This window comes from Nasonia vitripennis, chromosome 1 (genome assembly GCF_009193385.2).
Source record: "Nasonia vitripennis strain AsymCx chromosome 1, Nvit_psr_1.1, whole genome shotgun sequence".
Lineage (NCBI taxonomy): Eukaryota > Metazoa > Arthropoda > Insecta > Hymenoptera > Pteromalidae > Nasonia > Nasonia vitripennis.
Genome location: NC_045757.1, coordinates 15,270,973 through 15,293,450, shown reverse-complemented (window position 1 = coordinate 15,293,450; position 22,478 = coordinate 15,270,973). Strand labels below are relative to the sequence as shown.

The 22,478-nt window shown below is 47.5% G+C and overlaps 2 protein-coding genes across 4 annotated transcripts in view; one reads left to right on the top strand and one right to left on the bottom strand.

The window, feature by feature from the left end:
• LOC100679869 (motor neuron and pancreas homeobox protein 1) overlaps positions 1-15,240 on the top strand; it is a 23,993-nt gene extending 8,753 nt beyond the window's left edge. For all 3 annotated transcript variants that reach the window (XM_031927810.1, XM_016990048.2, XM_016990046.2), the window contains exons 5-7: positions 10,221-10,567; positions 12,712-13,107; positions 13,588-15,240. In XM_031927810.1, the coding sequence (XP_031783670.1) occupies positions 10,221-10,567; positions 12,712-13,107; positions 13,588-13,848 (1,004 nt within the window). In that variant the 3' untranslated portion in view covers positions 13,849-15,240. The remainder of the gene's footprint in view (positions 1-10,220; positions 10,568-12,711; positions 13,108-13,587) is intronic.
• Positions 14,735-22,478, bottom strand: LOC100119964 (peptide transporter family 1). The gene is made up of 9 exons (XM_001603602.6): positions 22,111-22,478; positions 20,598-20,676; positions 20,289-20,517; positions 18,883-19,157; positions 18,521-18,603; positions 17,627-18,040; positions 17,254-17,485; positions 16,587-17,170; positions 14,735-16,408 (listed from the first exon to the last, which is right to left on the bottom strand). Exons 1-9 carry the CDS (start codon positions 22,138-22,140, stop codon positions 16,235-16,237), a joined length of 2,100 nt encoding a protein of 699 aa, XP_001603652.2. The 5' UTR covers positions 22,141-22,478; the 3' UTR covers positions 14,735-16,234.

Sequence of the window (22,478 nt, the reverse complement as noted above, 5' to 3'; positions counted from 1 at the left end):
AATGCACCGCCGACGATATCGGCCGCTTCGCCGAACGCTTTATTAATAGTTCGTTCATTAGCGGGGCTTTCCGTGATTTTTTTTTCTTTTTTTCTCTCGTATATATTGTAGTGGCGCGTATAACGGCTAGAATAAAAATCGAGCGCAGGCTTGATTGAAAGCTCGACGCTGGAATCCGACGCGCGCGGATTTTCCGAAAATTGCAGCATCAATCTGGCAATTGCTCGCGAGCCGTAATTCACCGCCCGATATTCTAAGCCTCCCTTATATACGGCACAATAAACTACGCGATAATCGCGATTCCTGCGTTATGCAGTGTGTACGAACGAAAATGTTTGCGATATACCCAATAATTATGCCAACCGCTCGTAAATCGATTTGCGCGGGGGCGGAATCTTCTGGACTGGTGCAGCTCCGCCGTGTGTATAGCTCGCTGTCTGTGCCAGCTGTTTACGTAATTAGCTTTTAGGCTTGACGAGCGTGAATACACGCGCGTGTTGCAATCAAATTCGAAATATCTTCTGATTCCGGGGGCTTTTTTCTCTCGATCTGTCGATCGGCACGGGGAAGCCTCAAAAATCGAAGCAAACCTCGTAGAATCCGGAGAGGTGTACAGGGGGGGAGCCGCCTATAGACTACACTCTCTCTCTCTCTCTCTCTCTCCACCCCCGCGTCAATTAAGCCTCGAGAGTTTAACATCGGCGGCTGCGCGTCAATCGACTCGCGGCGCGCGCAAATTGCCCACTAAACGATGCCCCGGACGCTGCTGACGACGCCATTCTCCAGATTCGCTCTTTCGCTCAGCCTCTTGCGCCCGATTTTCACTCTCGAACGAACCCTTTTGATCTTCATCGCTTTTTACATACACACAGGTTGTGTGTTGTATACGTATATGCAGCACAAGCTCACTTTGTAGCTCGGCCAGTCGCTCTTTTTACCTCCGCGGGCAAATTGCAGGCCTATGCCTTTAGTCTTTCACCTGGAAAACAAGAGCCTATTTTAAAACACGGCGCGCGCTCGCTCCATTTTCCTCGAGCCATTAAACGCAAGCACCTTGTATCTGTTTATCACTGCGCTGCCGCTGCTATACCGAGAGTATACGTAGGGGAGAAGACGCCATACGTACGAGTATCCGCTGAGATTTCGGGAGGATTTTTTATCGATGCTCAGATCCGATTGATAGCCGATATAAAAACGAAGTCGCTATTGTGAAGGAGTCTAGCTGGGACGTTTCGAGTATCATACGTAACTATACATAGGTCGTCCAATTAATCAAAGCATGAAAAATCCGGGCTCTCGAGTGATTAGCCGATATATAAAGCTCGCAGCTCTTGCCTTCCCAATTGCTGCATAAAGCGCCGCGGCGAGTATATATACCTACGCGTTGCGCGAGCGCTCGATAACCGCGCTCTGCTCGGCCGAGCGTTCAATTACCGTGTCATTTAGCCTACTTGGCTTTCTCCCGTCGTCGGGAAAGCCGCGCTACGTGTATACACACGTATAAATATAGTAGACGGCAGGATCAACCCTCCGTAATTCATCTAGAGCGACGATCGACTGTATACACACCGTTATCGTTCCTGTTTATAAATCCGAAAAATCGATAGCCCGAGATTGCGCGAAACGCATCGATAACAAGCCGCCGCGCGTCAAAAGTGGCCATTTGCAAATCACGCGCGTGGAATTCAATTTCGAGTTATACACGCACACACACGTGCGCGTGCGGCAAATGAAGCTCGTTTCCCGTCGTTCGCAGCGTATAAATACCGTCGGCAGCGTTTTCCCTCTCTTTCTCTCCCTCGCGCCAATAAACGACGTCAATAATCCCCCTTTTTTATGCGCGCGCGCCTCTCCCTCTCGCAAAAAGAGTAGAGAGCCGATCCATTACTTTATTGTCTCGCGCGTGGCGCGAGCTCTCTTCCCTCTATTAGTTAATGAAGTGGCGTGTACTACGACACGAAAGATCGATCTCCGGCTGCTTCGTTCTCCCCCTATTCTTTTTTAATCGACTTTTCGACCTTTTTTTGGCTCTCACATACGTATGCGTATACGAAGGAGAGAAGTTCGCTCGACGAGCGTCGTCGGGTGCAGGCAATTTACGCGGCCGCGTCAAATTTAACTGGCCTGATTGTCTCGCGGCCCTTTGCGTCGCGGTTCTGCAGAGCGTTTAAGCGCGCGCGCGAGCGTTTGATTTTTAATGAGGCCAGGCTCCGCAGCGACCGAGCGATCGTTTATATATTCTGGAATATTATGTGTGTATATATAGAGATAGAGAGTAGGGCCAATACCAAATTTCGTCCGCTATAATTAACAGACATTCCCCTACTCCGCGGCTCGGTGTACATAGCGGCCATTAGGTTCTTTGTTCTCGCGCCCGCTTTCATTAACCGACAATGCCAGTCTGCGCGCGTGTGTGTGTGCGGCTATGCAGATCTCTGTATACGCGGTGTATACGCGGAGACGTTTTGGCGAAGAGTACAGTCGTATGTGCAAAAATTTCGTCGAGCCGAATTAATCGGACTCTCGACATATAAAAACACAGATTCGTCGGCGGCGGCGATTACGAATTTAAAGGGACTCCGCATCTCGATAAAGAGACGAGAGAGCGAAGAAAGGCAGCCCCTAACGCAAACCTTCTCAGCGGTGTGTGCGTGTGTATTCGTTACGCGCGCAGCGGGGGGGACGAAAGAGAAGCGGGCCGACAGCGCTGTCACGTGTCGACGTTCGAGAGAGCATCGAGATTAATTTTCAGTGCCTATTGGGCTTGGCTCGCTCACTCCGTAGCAGTATGCGGCATCCATTCGGAACATTTGAGCCAGAACTGCGTATTGATCGGTTTCGCCGGCTCATCGAATACTAAGTAAGCCCTAGCGTCACATCCAACCCGACGCGAGCCTCCCCTACTACCACCCACTCTCTACCCGGCTCTCTCGCTCGCTCGCTCGCTCGATCCCAGCGTTACATACACTGTGACACTCGGGAGAGCGAGAGGCGATACACCACCCAATTAACACCCCTAAACACGCCACCGCAGGCAGTCGGGGCTGGAGAGAGACAGCCGGCTAGCTCTCTCTCTCTCTCTCTCTCTCTCTCTCTCTAGATGTATATATGCCGCTGCTACATATATATATACACACTCACACACATACGTGTATAGCTATATACACATGCACACGAGGGCAGAGAGGAGACGGAGAATGCGGGCGGCTTTGCTCGCTCGTCGGTTATGCTGCCACGCTCGGCCGCGCCGCGCGTTATTTAGCCCCCCTTGTGTGCAGCCTGCGTCTGTAGCCAGATTAATGCGAGCGCAGAGCTGTGCCATAGCCCGTCCGCCAAAAAATCAGAGAGAGATCGTGGCGTTGCGCGTGCTCTCGTGTACATACTCTGCAGGCCTAAGCCTCGCGCAGAGTTTTATTACACGCGCGGTTATATTATCAGCGGCGTTATCTCGCGCGTCCGAAAAAAGAATGCGGCTCGAGTCGAGCGATCGATACGACGGAACCTGCGAGGCAATTAGCTCACTCTCTCCTCTCAAAAGAAATTCGCGCACGATTCCGGCTTGGATATCCTGGCTGTATCCCCGAGGCAGTATGGCTTCGGCTGATATACTCTCGCGGTGTATATACACGATAAAAAGCGCGCCCGTTTTGGCAAACAGAGGAAAAAAGCGAGCGAGCGACGCGTCCGCCGCTGAAAAATTCATAGATCAACGACGCAAAATCGGGGGATACGTTTTATTAAAATAAGAGAGCTGGCAAAAAAAAAGCGAGGCTATCGCGCTTCGTTTAATATTGACTCCGCGCGGCGAGCTTGTGCGGAAGGGATGTAAAACGCGCGACGGACAATACTTTTTCGAGGCTCTCGTGGAGGATCGAAATTAATTTTTCTTGCTGCTATACACCGCGGCCGTTTCAGCACGGCGAGCAATTTCGGCTTTCAAAGCCCGCGCGTGTACAGGATATCTAATTTATTAATAGAGCGCTGCACGCTAGCCGCGCGCGCGAGGGTAAATAAATCGGCGCAGTTACGGCCGCAAAATTACTGCTTTAATAATCGCGTTCTCTCTCTCTCTCTCTCTCTCTCTCTCTCTTTGTACGCCGCTGCCGCTAATCAGGTATTAGTTTCTCTTCCCCCGGCTCGCGATTATAACCCTTTCGTCGCTGCAGCGTCGGCCTAATTATCGTTCACGGATTATATTTTAAAGCCGCGGCGTTTGAGCGACGAGGAATATTGCGCGGAAAGTTTTCTCGCTGACCTTCGCCGAGGGTTATAATTGGGTCACGCGTTATGGTTTTGAATTCGCGTTTATATAAGTTAATTCCGTCGGCGGATCTCCTTTTTGACAAAGTTACAAAGCGCGCGCGATATACACCCCGCGCGCAGACCTGATCAATAGCGTAAAATCGCCCGCGGAGCCGCGATCGGCTCGGCCCGCAACAACAACGACTGCAGCATAACCGGCCCGTCAATTTCTAAACGAATATAGAGAGCCGAGAGAGCCGAGAGAGATCGTCGCGCGCAGCGGCGAAACAATATACATCCGAGATAGCTAGGCATTAAACCGCTTCGCCCTTTTGGCGTCTATACACACACACTGCGCAACCGAAATCCCGATTGCCCTGGCTGTAATTGAAACGTCTCCCGATGTCACGTGGCCGCCGCTCAGGCAAATTAGTTATTGCCTTTTTCGCCCCCTCCTCCGGCCCCCCGAGCGCGCGCGCGTATTAAATTTCTTTTGAGCGCCGTCACACAGAGCCAGCTCTCTCTCTCTCTCTCTCCTGTCTTTGTCATCCCCCGTATGTATCCATCTATCTCACATATATGCAATACAGGAACCGTAGAGAGGGAGGGGTAGAGGGTGGGCGAGTTGTCGCATGTATGGATATAGCCGTGTGTTGTGTGTCGTCGATCGCTTCGCGACCTGTCCGCCCGTGTGTGTCTTTTCCCATTTCGCCCGACAGCGCTTTCCTCTCGTCGTCGACGTCCTTTTTTGTGCAGCTCTCTATGGCCCTCGCGCTACTGTGTTCTTTCGCTCTTTCTCTTATGTTTCGTCGGACCGCGCTCTGTATACTGTCGCTGACACCGCTCCCGGTCGTACTTTGAGTGCTGCTGCACCGCCGTCGCTTTTTTTAAATTTTCTTTTATGGGGAACGCTGATTGCCCTCCGCGGATGATTGAATTCCCCCCTTCCTTTTCCTTCTCCTTTTTCCCCCTTCAAAGTGCGCGTGCACGCGTATTCGCGATTGCGGTTCGATAGCCGCCGAATTTTCCGCTCGATCGGCGCGAGTTAATTTTTTAATCGGTTAGCTCTCTCTCTCTCTCTCTCTCTCTCTCTCTCTCTCTCTCTCTCTCTCTCACTCTCTCTCGAGGACCGTTTAAAAAGCTGGGCGCGTATGTACACGAATTTCATAAAAGATTCATTATGCGCGGCAGGTGAGTTAAAGCGCCGGTATGTGAAATTCGCCGGCCCGCGATTCCCGGGAATATTCGCGCTCTCACGCGGGAGCACAAAGCGCTAACGAAGTCAGGCCACTTTTCCCCGGAGCGCTGATACCGCGCGGCGCGGGCCTGGAGCGTGCGTTAATCGGGCCATTTGAGAGGATTAAAAAGCACGATGCCGACTGTCGGTGTGTATATTAAAATTTTATCGTGAGCGCGACTATGTTTCCGAATTATCCTGGACGAATTCTCTTAATTTTCCTTTAACGGTAGTAGTATACGTGTGTTCTGCAGCGGAGTCGCAATTTTTTTCATTAAAAACCGAGCGCTGGAAAACGGCACGCTATGTATCGATTTTTTCTTCGTGCGCCTTTGAAACACGTGCCAAAAGCTGTATATCGGAATAACAGCTTCGCGTCGCAGTGCGCGTATAGTTTTATTTTATTCAGCAGCATATCCCCCCTCCGGCAACTAATCTCTCTCTCCCCGAAATTCTCGGCATATGTCCGCGCACACGCATTGCGCACTAATGCGGGGGCGCAGATAGCAGCGATGGCAGCGCGCGAGCCGATCGGAAATTTCCGCGTAAAGAGGTTAACCTCCGGCCCACATTCACATCCGCGCGCGACCGCGACCGCTAATTAAGGCAGTTACTCCACACCCTCGCGTGCACATCTATATAACAATTCGAAAAGCGTCGAGCCGCGATAAGGAAAAAAGGCTACGCACATCTCTGATGTAAAGAGTAAAGAAGCGCGGCGCAGCGGAGTGTGGCGCGCGCAGGATCGGTAATTATCACCAGCGAGTCTCTCTCCCTCTCTCTCTCTCTCTCTCAGCGAGCGAAGCAACGAGGTAATTTGTTCAGCCGAGTAATGTATACGCTTGCTCGCTCGCGCCACCTTCAGCAGCCGCCGGTTATAATTAGCCTCCCCAAGCGAGCAGTTGGCCGGGAGCAGCAGCGGCGGCGGTGGCAAGCACTTTTGCGCAGGTTCAACGTCTCTCGGCTTAATGACACTGAATAGCGATGATAAATTGCCGCAGCCGCCGACGCCGTAGTCGTCTTCTTCCTCTCGGGCTACACGCTCAGCTCCGGGATGTATAATATCTCTTTCTCGCGCGCTCGCCAGAGAGGCAGAGCGAGCGTTTACGCGCCCGGCGACACTTTATAAGCGGGCCGGCGGGATGCAAAGTCGCCGAGTATTTGCTAAATAATCATTCGAATGGAGAGGGAGAGAGAGATAGAGCTTCTTCGCGTAAGCTACGCTTATTTTGTTTGATGTCTATTTATAGAGCTCTCTCTCTCTCTCTCTCTCTCTCTCTCTCTCTCTCTCACTTGCGCGCGCGACGCCATCGGCTTAGAGAAGAGCCTCTCTCTACTCGACTGCCCCGTCTTCTCCGCGAACTGTGTATAAGCTTTTGATCGCCGCTGAGTGAAACGACGACCGGACGCGAGATTTCGACTCTACGTACAGCGTGGATGTAGGCTCTCTTTATTTTTACTCGCTATCCCAGCATATATCGGCAGTTAACGCGGCGGTATAGCTTTGGCAATTACCCGCCGCTTCATAGCCCGGATTTCGAGCTTTAAATATTCCTCGTTTGTCTCATCGATCTCCACTCGCGCGCGCGCGCTGCGTATGAATTCCGACGAAGCGCGGCGGTTCGATGAATTCCGAGTGAAAAATTAACGCGCTCGTTTGGCCATTAGCGACGCATTAATGATATAACTCCTGCAGCGTTGAATAAAAAAAAGGGCGAGGAATTAATGGGTAATGGCGTTTTGAACTTTTTACGCGCGCGCGCTCGGGGAGTGAGCTGATTTCATTTCCGCGCGATGCACCGATGAGAATCGAGGCGATGAATTTTTTAATTTTCCCCGATTCTCGCTGAAATTGACCGAAACGTATTCGCCAAATTCGTGATCGGTAAAAAAAACTACGACCACGTGTACGTGGTATAAACCCGTCGAAAACGCATACACAGATACACAATAAAATATGTACGGCTGGAAGCATGCGCATGCAAACCGGATATACAGCAAAAGAGAGGGAGGATGGAAGCGAGTGGAAAGCACATGTCGGAGGCCCGCGGGCACGCGCCGGCGATTCTCCAATTGGAATAAATTGACTGCGCGTCGCGCCGGCTGCTCCGGTGCGCATATATTGTTTTAGCGCGCGATTTTCCCGCTGCACCTGCGCGAAAAAATTCAGCCGACAAAATAACGTAAATTTGTAATTCCGCAAGTCGTCGCGTCTTCTCTTCTCCCGTTCGATGAGATTTTCCTCCGTATGTATTGTCGCGTTTATAGAGGCCGATGATGCGTTACGGTGTGCGTTACGCGCCTTATTGCGATCGGGCTGATTGGTATGCGGGCATAATATAGCTGTATAGGCGCAGCCCGTGTGATTAATTATTGCTTGCCGGGCATGTATGTCGATGCTAATGGGGCCGACGGGTTATTGTTATCGAATTGCATAACTGCGCGCGCGGAGAGCTTAACGTCATAGGCATTCCGTTTATTCCTCGCGATGCGATCGCGCATGTGAAAGTTATTTACCAGCGTTAACAAATGAATATTTTGCGTACTCGGTAGTAGTCAGAAGTATATACGCTTTAATATGGCAAGCCTGCGATCGTGGTCGTTGTACACAATCGAGTGAAAAAATGTCGACGTCCATTTACACCGTTGATCCCTTGGTCGGCGGTAGATGTACCCGATACGCGCCGCCGTCGAATAACAATCTACGCATCGCTCGAATTCCTCAGCGACCCACAGCGGTATTAGCCGAGGTACGTCCATATACGCCTAAAATTCCTAAAAATAACTCGCCGTATACGCGCATAAGCGAAAAGAGAGTAGTAGAAGAAAGCTATATAGCTGTGCAATAAGTACAGCCCCTCGGGCTCATCAATTATGCGCTCGTTTATCCGGCGGATTTTTCCTTCCCCCCGCGCATCCGAGCGAGTATAGCAGCGCATCTGGCCAATCTGCAGCGCAAACATAAGCGCGACCGCAATGATGCGTACGAAGCGAGACGAAGCTGTAATACTCCGGAATCGAATCGACCTGATGGATGGCTAGTCTCTCGTTCATTTTTCCCGGCTCCCATATACGCAGCCCCTCGCTTAGCCTCGCGCCGGCGCAAACATGTTTCGCGAATGGCGCGCCGCAACTCGCATATGATCTGCGATGTATCGCTTATGCGTGCGTGTGTGTGCGCGTGTGTGCGCGTGTGCGCGCGTGTGTGCGTGTGTGTGGAGGACTCGCGAGCGAGAGTCGCGCAAAATAGTCGAGCGGCCGAAACAAAGGTGAACGTCCCCGTGATTTGATCCTATTAATGTGACCCTCGTGCTAATTAGCGTGAACTGCCGCTGCGGTGATGCGGCGGATAATCGATAACCCGACGAGCTGCAGCGCAGGCCCTGCCTCCCCTCTCGCTTGTGTGTATGTGTGCGAGTGTATACACGCTTCTCTCTCTCTCTCCCTCACTGTCGGATGGAGGGGTCGTTAGGTTCGCTCCAGGTACGCTGTTTGACCACTTCTCCGGAACAAAGCCGATGTTACAGGCTAATAAAGCTCCACTCGCTCGCGCAAGCTTGCGCGCGCGCGCGCGTGCCCGGCCTCTCTATATAGTCGCTCTGTATATCCTATATACGTATACGTATATGTATACATTTACGCTGTTGCCCCTGCGGAGGGAGGACGGCTGAGCGAGTGTGTCTGGCGGAACACTTGGGAAAAGAGCAGCGCCGCGGATGCCGACGCCGAGCTGCGCGCGCTCGCTCTGTATAGTCGAGGGTATTATGGAAATGGCTCGGAGGTGCGGAGAGGGATGGTCTTAGTCTTGCTATACTCCTGTACTTGCATATGTATATACTTACTACGGGCTTAACTGCGGTGCCGGGGGTGTGAGAATTTTTCATGGGGGTTTTCATTAGGTTTCGGATTACAAGCGCGGGCTCTGATCGCCGCTTTCACTTTTATCGACAGTCGAGTACCGCTGAGAATCTAAGACGTCCCACTTACTCCATTACACCCACGCACCGAAACTCGGTTATCCGTCATCCAGATAATACATAAATACAGGCTCAAAATTGAATCAAACGCGCTGCTGCGCCAAAAAGCTGCAGTCATCACACCCTCTCGCAGTTTGACGAATATAAGCCATCAATTTTTATTCTCATTGCCCATCTCGCCGCGGTGTTTCCCATCACTCTTTGCCCCTCTCTCCCTCTGTCTCGGGGTGAATTACGTTATACACATCGCGCGAGCAACATATCACCGATAATGCGCATCGATATTAGAGAGCGTCAGCGTCCTTGAGGCGCAGTTTATCGGAAACACCGCACCTGCATCTATATGCCACAATCGCCTCGTGTTTATATATAAAAATCAGTGCTACGATATCGCGCGCTAATTTAATTAGAGGAAATCAATCGTCGAATTAAGGCCGCGCGCCTTATAATATTAATACGTGGAAATAGGCTTTAAATAGCGTATATACTCCAGCCATAGCAGTCGTGCCGTGCTTTGTGTGTACAGCCTGTATAGAGAAAACGCTTTGGAAATTGATGCGTGCAATAACCGATGAATGCGCGACGTCCTCCGGTAAAAAATATGGCCAGTTCCAAGCGGCCGGCGTTTATTTTATTCGAATCCATTATGCTTCTACCCTAACTGCTTTTCTACGGCATATTATCTTCGAGCTCGACTGTTTTTCCCGATTGAAAATTAGCAGAAAATTAAAAAATAACAATAACCGACTTCTCACTCGTTTCAGAAACCAGCAGCGCAAAGTCTTCGTCGGGAAGCAGCGGCGGGAGCAGCAAACGAAAGCGGGTCGACCTGGCGAGTCCCGCACCCACGTCAGCCGCACCCCCGAAGGAGCCGACGTCAGCCTCGTCGCTTCCAGCTGCCCTGAAGCTGGCGAGCGACGCGAGGACTGCCGCCGCTGCGGCGGACGTGGCCGAAGACGCGGAGTCGGCCGAGAGGAAGAAGAAGAAGGCGCGAACCACCTTCACCGGCCGGCAGATCTTCGAGCTCGAGAAACAGTTCGAGGTGAAGAAGTACCTGAGCTCCTCGGAGCGAGCCGACATGGCCAAGCTCCTCAACGTCACCGAGACACAGGTTAATCACGATTGTGGATACTTCTTACACCTCTTCAATTTTAAAAGTGGCTCTCCTAATTGGCGATGAAAGTGATTCAGGAGGCGACGATATGGGAAGAGTATAACTATCTCCAGTAATTCAGAAATAGTCTCGCGAATATTTCAATTTTCAAGTTGTATGCGCGCACAGAGCAACTCGTTATCAGACAATTAAGCGTAATGTATTTGAGCTACTCGCCGAAATTATACGTGCCAAGCGAAATGGCAAAACTGTAAATCATCGGCCGATATGCAAACTAGCTCAAATTACTCGAATTACCGCCGACCGAAAATTCGCCGACGTAAAAAAGCCCCATACGCGCATAATTTCAATCTCGCAACAATGCGCGCGCTCGCAACATCATCATCATCACAGCAGCAGCAGCAGCAGCAGCAGCGGCAGCGACACAGGCCAGCAATCACCGAATCCGCAAAATTCGAGTAACTATACAGAGAGAGAGAAAGAGAGAGAGAGAGAGAGAGAGAGAGAGAGAGAGAGAGAGAGAGAGAGAGAGCGAGAGAGAGAGAGAGAGCAGTAGTAGTAGTAGTATTGCAGTGACGCGCCGGCGGCGGCATAATGCTCCTGCATCCCATCATCCAGCGCGCACATATACATATATACGTATAGTATAACGGGCAAGGGCTACTCTCAGCCCCGTTATATATAGCCGGGTGGGCAGCATCAGCGCCACGCCATTCCCGTGTTCGGCTCTCCTCCAGTGCCGTCGCTAATTAACATAATGTTTGGCCGGCGCTGCTGTTGCTCCATCCCTCGAGTGTCTTCGTTGCGCGCTGAGCGCTGCAAGAAAGAGCAGCAGCAGCGTATATTACGCACACGCGCTCGATGACGGATGTGTAGCTATATACGCCTCGCTCGTCTACATATCTATAGCTGGTTACAGGCGAGAGGTGGCAATTGGTTTATAAGGAGAGCGAGGCGGCACAAGTGGCCACGCCGCGCGCGACTCGAGCCGCCACTGGGATATCAGCGGCTATCAGAACCATTAGTGGCAATCAGAGACAATTGCCAGCAGCCGGCCTGTCGCGCTTTGTGCTTATTATTGTGGCATGTGCGCGTAATCTGTTCCATCCTCTGATGCGCGACTCTCCACTATCCTCGACTCCTCTCTCTGCAGCTCGCGATCTCTGACTACTACTACTACTACTACTACTACTCCTATAAGCCTACATCTCGCTATAGCTATACGATGTAGTCCGCCCCCGCATTTATGTGTGCGAGCGCGCGTTTCGATTTCCCGGCGGTTAAAAGTGTTTGCGATGCCCGTTTTTTAATTAATGGCTCGAGCGATTGTTTTCGCTCGTAGTTGTTGCGCGCGGCGTGCCCGATATAGAGGTTGATTTTTCGCTTTTTTTCCGCGCGCGCGATGTCGAAATTAATTCGGGCGCGCACGGCTCATCCGAATTTCATACGAGTAATGGTTTATATTCAGCGCGATTTTATTACCCATTCAATTTCGTTATGAATAACCGGCAATTTCTAACTGACAAAGGCTTTATACGAGAGTCAAGCTTTTTTGCATGGAATTTATAAAAATAAATCTTCGCGTCGTTTTTCCGAAAGTAACTGCGGGCGTATCGATTTCGTAGCTGTCTGTAAACGTTGCGCAAATTAATTTAATTGGTAACTTTGTACAATGCGTTTGTGTATACATACGTATACACCAGGCACGAGGGGTTGAAAAATAAAACAGTATCGCGTTTTTGCACCGCAGCTCTGTAAAGTACGGAGCACAAAGACGACCAGTATAATTAATGGATTGTAACAATTTTCAATTCGCGCCTCGTTCGCTTTTCAAGTAAATATGTCACAAATCCCCTTACCATAACCTGGCATTCATGTCATTCGTTTTTCCTCTTTCAAAACGTTATGCAGCTGTATTAACATCGACACATTTACATTGAGAGTAAAATTTTAAAACGAGTGCGCGATTAAAAAGAATCGTGCTTTTCTTTCGCGTTTTTTCAAGCGCGTATTTATCGTTTTCTTTGTCCATAAAATTTCCACACGGTTCACGTCGTGAATAAATACAAAGAAACATTCCAATAAGCCCTATCGATCCTCGTGAAATATACATCAACTAAAATGAACGTTAATCTCAACAGGTGAAAATCTGGTTCCAAAACCGGCGCACCAAGTGGAAAAAGCAGGACAACATAAGCAACGCCGAGGCAGCCGAGCACAAGAACCAGAACAATCCAAAGTCCTCGAACCCGGCCAGCGGCGGCGGCGGCGGCGGCGGCAAGGCCTCCTCCAACAGCGGTGGCAAACACTCCTCCTCAAAGGACATCGAGGCGAGCTCGGACTCGAACAATTCGCTGCTGGTAAGCGACGGCAACTCGGTGCCGGACAGTAATAGCAGCCGGACCCTCGTGAGTCCGGAGCCGCCGCCACCGCCACCGTCGTCCAAGGAGGAGCGCAAGATCTGCTCGCGGGATCTCGTTGCTGGCAAGGGCCAGTCCAGATTAATGGCCGGCAAGGAGCCACCCGACGAAGATGGGGTGAGTTTACGGCTGCCGGGGCTTTACGGCCGGCAAACAAAGTTTCGCGATAGCGCTGAATTTTTGGGGATGGGGATCGCCGTTATTGGAATTAAAGTTTCAAGCAAACGCTTGTCCTCCGGGTTTGCGGGTTTATTCAATTTTCAATCGCGAGATTGGATTTTCGATGCGCGCTGCCTGCTGGATTACACGTGGACTCTGATTATGTGAATATTGTTATTCGCTTTTCGTTCCATGAATATTCATGCGTGTTTTGAAACGCGAACATTATATACTGGTTGTGATCGCTGCATACTGCTCTGGAGCAAAACTAGATTCGACTATTAAAACTTCGGAACGAACCAGTGCCAAATTTGAATTGATAAATAGGGTCATTCATTTGAAAATGACTAATAAGTATTGCCCATTCAGTGAATATTCGTATCAAGCGTTTATTAGAAACAGTGGCGCATGAAACTAACGATAAAATGTAATTTCTAGGTAAACAGCCTAGACAGTTTGGAAGTATCGTCGAGCAACAAACCCTCGCCAACGTCACCGCCGACTCCCCCTCCGGCACAACCATCATCGACATCAGCACCGCTACCAACACCTTCGCAGACTCAGAAACATTCGCCACCTCCAATGTCGTCACCGACCGATGATGAGCAGGTGGCGGACGACGAGGATGACGAGCCGGAGATTAGGAGGTCTCCGCCTCGGACGAAAGTCTCATCGAGTCCCGAGCCGCCCAATAGCTAACTAGCTGCCGTGACTCGGCTGCTCTCGCGACAAGCCTTTTTCCGCGCGACTCGCTCGAGAGACACTGAGATAAGCACATTTACATGAGAGAGATCCGGACAAGTGATGTTGCAAACGGTGTCCGATTCTCCGGTGAGAAGTGACTGATTCGTGAGGATGGCAGGCGCACAGAAACTTTTCTATATATACATTATATATATATATATATATATATATATATATATATATATATATATATATAATATTTAAAAAATCGTTCTTCCTCGATCCTAGACTTGCTCGAGGTGGCCGAGAAATGCGAGTCCCACAACTGTGATTTTAACCGATTTCCTGCCTCACAGAAAGAGAGAAAGAGAGCCGCTTTTTTCCTAAAGTAACTATAAACTAAAATATAGTGTGTAACTACGTAAAAGGGACTCGTCCGATATCACCGTGGAGGGAAAAGAAACCAGAGCATCGGGACGACTCGCGCATTTACGTACCTGCTGATACTTCTGCTTTGATGATCGTCATTTTATCTATTATACGCGATACCCTTTACGCCTCTCTTCAGTCTGAGTAATTGTTATAATTGCATAACTGTGTGATTCGAAAAATTCTCCGGTCTAGAATTTAACGTACGATGTAATGCAGTAGCCGAGAATGCGAAATTCGTGCAAAGTACGGATGATTGACCAAAGAATAGTGATGTATAAATATAGATATGTTCAATTTAGCGTAAAATTCTACGCGATGATTATTATATACGAGCCTGTACAAAATTCGTAAGATTACTAGTTTTGAGATTTGAAGTAACATACATTTTTTTTTTATCAAAAGTGATTGTTGTACGAATTGAGTAGATTAGGATGCTCAAACGATAAGAAGTAAACAGCCATTGAAATTATTTGTATCTTTAATGTTTTATTTATTTTTTGTTCAACAAGATATTGTATAATATTTATTCGAATTCAACAAGAAAGGCATCCATAGTTTTCAACGACTCATGTTGTGCGATAATAGTATTGGTAATAACGCTTATCACAGACTAGGTAATAAACCTTTATGAATGAGTGCGAATGATACAGAAGTGATGAGGCGGCGGAGGAGTCTGGAAGTGTGACAAATGGAAAATCGGTCTGTAATAAGAACTCACATACACAAACCCTCTGCCAGTTACATTGTCAGCTGTGTAGTTTTGCAGTACGCATAAGTCCTCGTGATATAAAAATAATTAATTCGTCGTTGTGGATACGTCAAAATGTGTTACTTTTGTGCGAACGCGGATTTTAAACGCACTTTTCTAATTCATTATTAATAGGTGAAAAAAAAATGAAAAATGCAAGACCGAAGTTTGTCGATATTTTTTGCGCCAAAGAAAAAGTGTCAATAAAATTGAAATATAGATCCTGATTGAGTAATTTTTTGTTTTTAAATAGCAAGTGTAGTACCACGTTTGATTTGTTGTGTGAGATGAACAAACGACTGCACGATAACGTGCTTATCTTTGTTCAGCCGTTTGTTTCTTGTAGGCGTATTTATTTACTCTTATGCACAGGTAAGAGTTGTTTCGTATAATTAGCGTACGTAAGAACTGCTGCTAACTGTCGTTGTTAATTTGCACTGTAAAAAACTAAAAAAGATCAGTCATACAAACATTGTAATGTGATCATTCGATAAAAGAAAACATCTTGTACAAAAATTAACGAGCTTCGTACAAACACTGTTTCGTAAAAAAAAAACGCACGCAACGTACCGCTAAGCGTGGATCGTCTCGTTTAGCTGTCAAAATGTTCTTTTTGCCAAGTTTCACTACGAGCACAGGGACCGAAGAGAAATTAATCATCACTTAAGCGTTCAGTGACAGGTCTAAATTGCATCGCTGTACGAACGAGCTAGAATCGCATTGAGTTGCTACCCGCTCAACTCATATTGTACGCATGTGGCTTCGCTCATCTGCAGCAACGAGACAATAAAACTCGGCGCGATTAAAACAATATTCAGACATCCGTTTTACACGCTGCGTCAACGTGTGCGCACAAATAAAATCATCGTCAACGAGAAAAAACATAAGAATAGATATGTACAAAGTGTTACATTTTCACAGTGGAAAAATGCATCGGTATCGTTGATCATTTTCCATGTGTAAAAAACGATCGATACGTGTATTTTAATCTCGAAGTTTTTAAATGGAGTTTGTAAAAATATTTTAATATTGCACAAATAATCTTTCATTCTAAATTTACAAACTCCACGTAAACCCACCTTAAATCGGAGTCAAACCCCAGAAATTTTCGTAACAACAAATTCTAGCAAAATGTTGGCCCAGTAAGTATTTGGCTAAAATTTACAGTCTTATTGAGTACTCAAAGTACTCTTTTTCATGATGGTAATGTTATGCGTTTCCTTATAGATCCTCAGAGTAGTTCTCGTTGCCGATGCCGTTCTTGGTCTGTAGGTGTATGTCCTCGACTGATTCGTTGTTTGACACCGGTTCGACGTACTTATAGCACCTGGCCATTATCGCGAAAATGATCATGTCGACGAACATCAATCCGGCAAACAGGAAAAATTCAAACACCTGGAAATAACGACAGCCGCAGTTTAATGTGATGCAATTGTGAATCTAAATAATTAATAGGTCAACCAGTTATACTTATTACTCGAAAATTAATGAATTATAAAATGCAGACGTGGAAATGTATTATTGTTTAAGCGTATGATGACCTTGAATATTAGTCATAGAAAAATCAACGTACCTGTCGATCGAAGAACGCCGCCTCAGCAATGATAACCACAATCAAGTTTCCAAACGCCACAGACAACAACCAGCTGGCCTGCAGCAACGACTTCATTGTAACCGGCGCCTGGGTGAAGGCAAACTCCAGTCCCGTGATTGAGAACATGATCTCTCCCATGGTGATCACCACATATTGCGGCATCAGCCAGAACATGTGCACAGAGTTTGGATCGGCTAGAGTCACAGTTTTGGCAGCTGCATCTGTGTCGGAAGCGTATCCGATGATGTTGTAAACACCACCGAATCTGAAGAACACGTTATCCTCAACGGGTTTTCCGTCGAGCGTTATGTTGTACGGGTTGTGATTGATTTTGTCGAACTCGGTGAATTGGAGCTTTTTGGTGATGTTGATTTGATTCTCTTTTTCGCCGTTAAAATTGATGGTCGAGTTGATCTTTGACGTCGTCTTGTAGATCAAGGCGCGCACAAATGGGTCGCCGGTTCCCGATTTCTCAACGCTATCTGCGAAAGGTGGGCTCAGGCCTTCGATCGTCAGGGCCCAGGAGGTTGCGGTTTTTTCCACAAGCGTGAGGTTCTCCGATACTGTAGCGTGAAAATTAAGTAGGTTAATTAATGGGACGATTCCATGGATTCTACGAAATCGACGCATTCATACAGATACTCACCAGTTAAAGTTCCGCCTGGCAATTGTTTGCAGTCCGTATACTTCGCGTCGAGCGTCAATACCGTAGAGCTGTTATTCACAGGGACGTACAAGTCCTGGATCATGTTCAGAGCTTCCAAAGAGTACGATGTTTTGTTTGTTGAACTTCCAAGAGTCAAAGAAGCTGGGCAGTTAATCGTATTGAATATCCTTATCTGCGCCAAACCTTGGGATGGTTGTACCGCGTAGGTCGGCTGTAATAAAAATATTCATTACCAACTCGTATTCATAGCAGATGAATTCACTGTGGACACACCCTCTGATTGTACTCGATTCGCTCGACACCGACAATTAACTACGAGTCGTATAGATAAGCCACTCCAAATTAAACTCACCTCGATATTGAGCTCGACGATAGCAGAGATAATGAAGGACAGACCTGCTAAGATTCCACCCGCGGTCATCTTTCTCAGCGGCGTGTTGAGGTACAGGAATTTCTCGAGGATGGGGTAGATCGCCCACTGGAAGACCGGGATGAAGATGACGATGAAGAGAGGATTGATCACCTGGAACTGATCGGGCTTGATGAGATAGCCGAACACCTCGCCGTCCATTCGAGACGCCTGGAAGGTCCATCGAGAGCCTTGTTGGTCGAACAGGGCCCAGAAGAAGGGTAGAGGTACGAAGAGCACGAGGACTTTCAGGACGGACTTGATGTCTTCGATCAAATGACGATCGTACTTGTCGTCCGAATAGTCCAGCCAGTGTTCGCGCTTGCCCTTTGATTTTATCTTGCGGCCGATTGCGTGCTGTGGAGAAGCATCGATAATCGTGAGAATCTCTGGAAAGAACTTGCTCTATTAAGTACGTAAGTTGTGGAAGAAAGCACGACGTCCACCGTGCGATTGGACGCGTGTTACGTAATGCGATATTGTAGCTGACTCTTTTCGTTCTTCAATAGTGAGAACAAATTCTGAGAGCAAGATATTTTTTTGACGTAATTCGATAACGAAGATATTCGTATGCTCAAGAGGATTGGGCCGTGATTGCGCGAACTCGTATACGGACACAGCACACATTCGGTTACGTGAAGCACTGAGACTTTATAGGCAGTTACATAAGGATGCACCGCATGCCGCCGCCGCTTTTACTCGAAATTGCGCATGAGTCGAACAATTTTTTTCAGTCTGATATATATGACTTCTCGATCTCAATTCTTGCAAATATTACAATACCGAAATTTTCCGTAGCAATAGTCAAATAATTACAAATGTAATTGAAGTACTCACGGAAATGCATAGCACCACTTTGACCACGACGTTGCCTTCGGGCTGTCTGATCTTGTACAGTCGTTTTCCCGCGAAGAATATGACTGGAAAAATATTAAATGAGTCATAAACACACTGGCCGCTAGGAATTAATGTTAATGACTATTATTTTACGACTATTGCCGAGCTGTAAGCCCCTCATCCAGCTGTCAATTATGCATGCATGCGCAACGTACGTACGCAATTTCTTTAACTGATAACAGTGACTGCCTTCGTGAAATTTAAATTACGTTCGGCCGACGGAGAATACAACAAGAATAATTATAAAAGAGCCGTAAACCGAATTTCATAAGCGAAAATTTCTCAAGAGACAATATCTGTACCTATAGAAACTGTCATAAGGACGGCCGGGACGAGGAAAGCCAGGGGATAGCAGGTGGTCATCCCGTAGCAGGTGACTTCTTTGCGGAGCACCGGTGTGATGGCAGTGGAAATTAGCGAGCCAGAGTTGATGGAGAAGTAGAAGAGCGAGAAGAAGACCGCTAGGTAGTGCTCCTGCTGTGGCAGCTTGAACTGGTCACCTCCGAAGGCTGCGACGCAGGGCTTGATACCTCCTGTGCCCAGGGCTATCATCAGCAGGCCCAGAATCGAGAATTCCCTGGAGAAATCAAAATTCGTTTAGTTTTTGTTGAAATGCTTATACCGATCGATGTTTATAATGAATTGTTTTTTTTTTTTTTTTTTTTTTTTTATTGTAAAGTCTGACGTGTGCCAAGCAAACGGAAAAAATTTTTTACAATGTCTGTCGGCCTCGCTTGAATAACTTTTATTATCCATTTTTATTTGCTCTACGATCGCAACTGCGCGCGTTTTTATTTGTTTTCTTACGCGTCGGTAATTTTTCGTCTTGTTATGGCGTATAAGGACTATTTCTAGATAGATTCCCAATTTAATTGAAAAAACATCATCAATCGCATTTAAACAAAACATTAATTTATCGATCACGATTGCCGTAATACGAAGTGTACTAATGAAAAAGGCCAATCCACATAAGAGAATGAAAAGATCGCGGCGCAATGAATGAAGTGATAAAAGAAGGTCAATAGGAAAACCGAAAACGAATTAGTCGGGCACTTAATTTATGAAAATCGAGGAGAAATCATCGGTACGCGACGCGCAGAAAAGACCTTGAGAAACGACGCGACGCCGCGAAAGTGGGACAATGCCGGTAGCTGCTCTTACGAGCATGATTCGTGTGTGCGCCAATTGTTTTGAAAAGCGTCGAGCTTTCTTCATTGTTGTTGTATCGCAGATTTCATAATTATTGGAGCAATGAATCATTTTTCCAGAGAGTCGGTGATCTATCAATATAAACTATTTAATCGCACTATTACTCGTACAATAACTCAACAAAGATATCCTCTGAGGATATAAGCTGCAATTATTATTACGTCTATTAGATAACTGCAAATTATGTACTTATGAAGAGCCTTGAAAAAGAATTCTGCTATGCAATTTACCAACGCAAAGACAATTTATATGAATGATCGATAATCGATACAAGCATTGGCGTACAACACAGTCCTCTCTGACACTAAAACCGAATAGCCAAATAAATAAATCACGCGGATCGCAAATAACGTAAATCTAAGAAAACAAGTTTCTCGAGTGCAACATTGACTCGAATCCTTATCGCTGTCCCAGATAATCAGTGAGCAGTTCCAAGGCAAATTTTCGAAATCTTTTCATTCTGCATGCAGGGAGTAAAAAAGTAATCAAAAGTAATCACCTGACGGGAAGACCGAGCGGCGGCACTGAACTGACCGCGAGCAGCAGCTGTCCTGCGGCGTAGACAACGCTGAGGTAGAGGATCGTCCTGTACTTGCCGAGGTACGAGTCGGCCAGCATAGCTCCGAGCAGTGGGAAGAAATAGGCGAACATGGTGAAGGTGTGGTAGATGACGGTGGCCATAGTCTGCGTATACAGGAGAATGTCCACCAAGTAGAACGACAGGACAGCTGTGGATAGCAGAGACATGCTTTTAGTCGAGTTTCCCAATTTTTAGGCAGAAAAAAAGTTTCTTTATAATTGCACTCACTTCGCATGCCGTAGTAGGAGAATCTCTCGCAGAACTCATTGCAGATGATGAAGAATACTGATTTTGGATATTTCAGTTTCTGAAAGAAAACAAATTCATAATTAATACAACAATGTTAAGTGTAGCGATTGTTTCCAGAGCTACGCGACGAGACTGTCCAAGTCAGGATTTTAATTATAAATCTGAGATAAAACTGAACAAGTGATCTTTTTCTGATAAACTATAGGCATCGGGTAGCTAACTACGCCATAATGATAAGCAAGATAGAGTATTTGTGTAACAGCTATATCAATTTTGAAAGAAAGCATTCTAGACTTATCGCGACACTGTTCCTGTTTTAGACAAACTTGCTATACGCGGCAACAAAACATTCAGGAAACTACTTGAACGACTATTTCCAGCTGGGAATCCCGTCTGTCTATCAGTCGATTAAAAATAAAACTCGACCGTTCATACTGGCACATGTAATCTTAATATTGCAAATGATTCAGAATAACGTCAGTGATTTTAAAAAACCGATAAACTCAACTCATTCACATGATGTCTGCGAAGAAAATGGCAAAAGAAAAGCGTCTACATCGGCATTTAACGAGAAGCAACCCGCAAGAGACTCGCAGCGCAAGAATAATGAGTAAATTCGCGCAGGAATTCCTCGATGTAACAATAGTATAGAGTATGATTGCCCCCCCCCCCCCCCCCACTCTGTGGAAAGGGCAAACATTTACAGCGCAGCAGCTGCTGCACCGAGCGAAGCATTCTCCTGCGTTATTCAGACGTATGTTTGCGCTGCAGGTAAGAGGTCGGAGTATGTATAGTGGGCGATATTGCGTTACGCGTAGGTCATTGCTACCCGCGCATAGTTGGCTCTTTTATAGTCAGATACGTATATCCTTTGGGTCGTACGATTGAGAGGATTTTGAAGCGAGTACTTTACCCAGAGGTTACTTATATGCCGCGGCTCACGAGTGCGCCTATCGTATACCTGATCTGTGATAAGGTATTTGATTAACTGATTGCCAGCTCGTTCGATTCCCCGGCGTTAATATAATCTCCCTGTACTTTTTCTGTATTCTCCGATTAGTGGTGTGGCTACCCGAACTCGAGTATGTGTACGGGGTCAAGGTACAGACCGCGCCAAGAAAACTAGTAAGTAGCTAATTAAACTAAGCGTTTTCGAAACACAGCGTATGAGAAAAGGAGTGATATCCCCCACTATCGAAAGGGGCAATCCGAGAAGCGAGTGTTCAACATCGTTTATCTGTATACATTTACTGATATACGGCCGAGATCGAGATCGAGATTTCGGAGCTCCATCTCGACTGGACTACCGATTTTCCATGCTCGAGGAAAGAAAAGTTATCTGCTCCTAGAAGCAACAAAAGAACTACAGCCTTGACGACCGCATTGCGCGTCAGACTAAAATACGAAGGCCGGATACTTGGCGAAACCGGCGCGGCCGATTTCGCAAGAGGATCGGCAGTAGAATCACGCGCGCACGCGACGATAAACTCACCTGGTCGCGGTCAACCTCGCTGACAGCCATCTTCGTCGCTCAGTCGGCGATCGGCAAGCCGATCTTCTCTCCGTCGAGCTAGTGTACGAGTGAAATGCCAAAACACGGAAGAACCGCGAGCTCGCAGGTAGCGCCGATAAGAGGAAGAAGAAGAAGAAGAAGGACAAAATCGTCGCGACACTGTCCAACCGATTTTCCGCACAGCTTCAGTAGCTCCTGGTTCTCCGCATGGTCAGCTCGTTGTCGTCTACCGATTGAAGATCACAAAAAGCTGGGCGACACGTGGGTATGTATGTGCGTTCGTGCCGAGAGCGTGAGCTCAACTGACGCCGGTTCGGTATATTTGGAGCGGCGACGCGCTCGCGCGA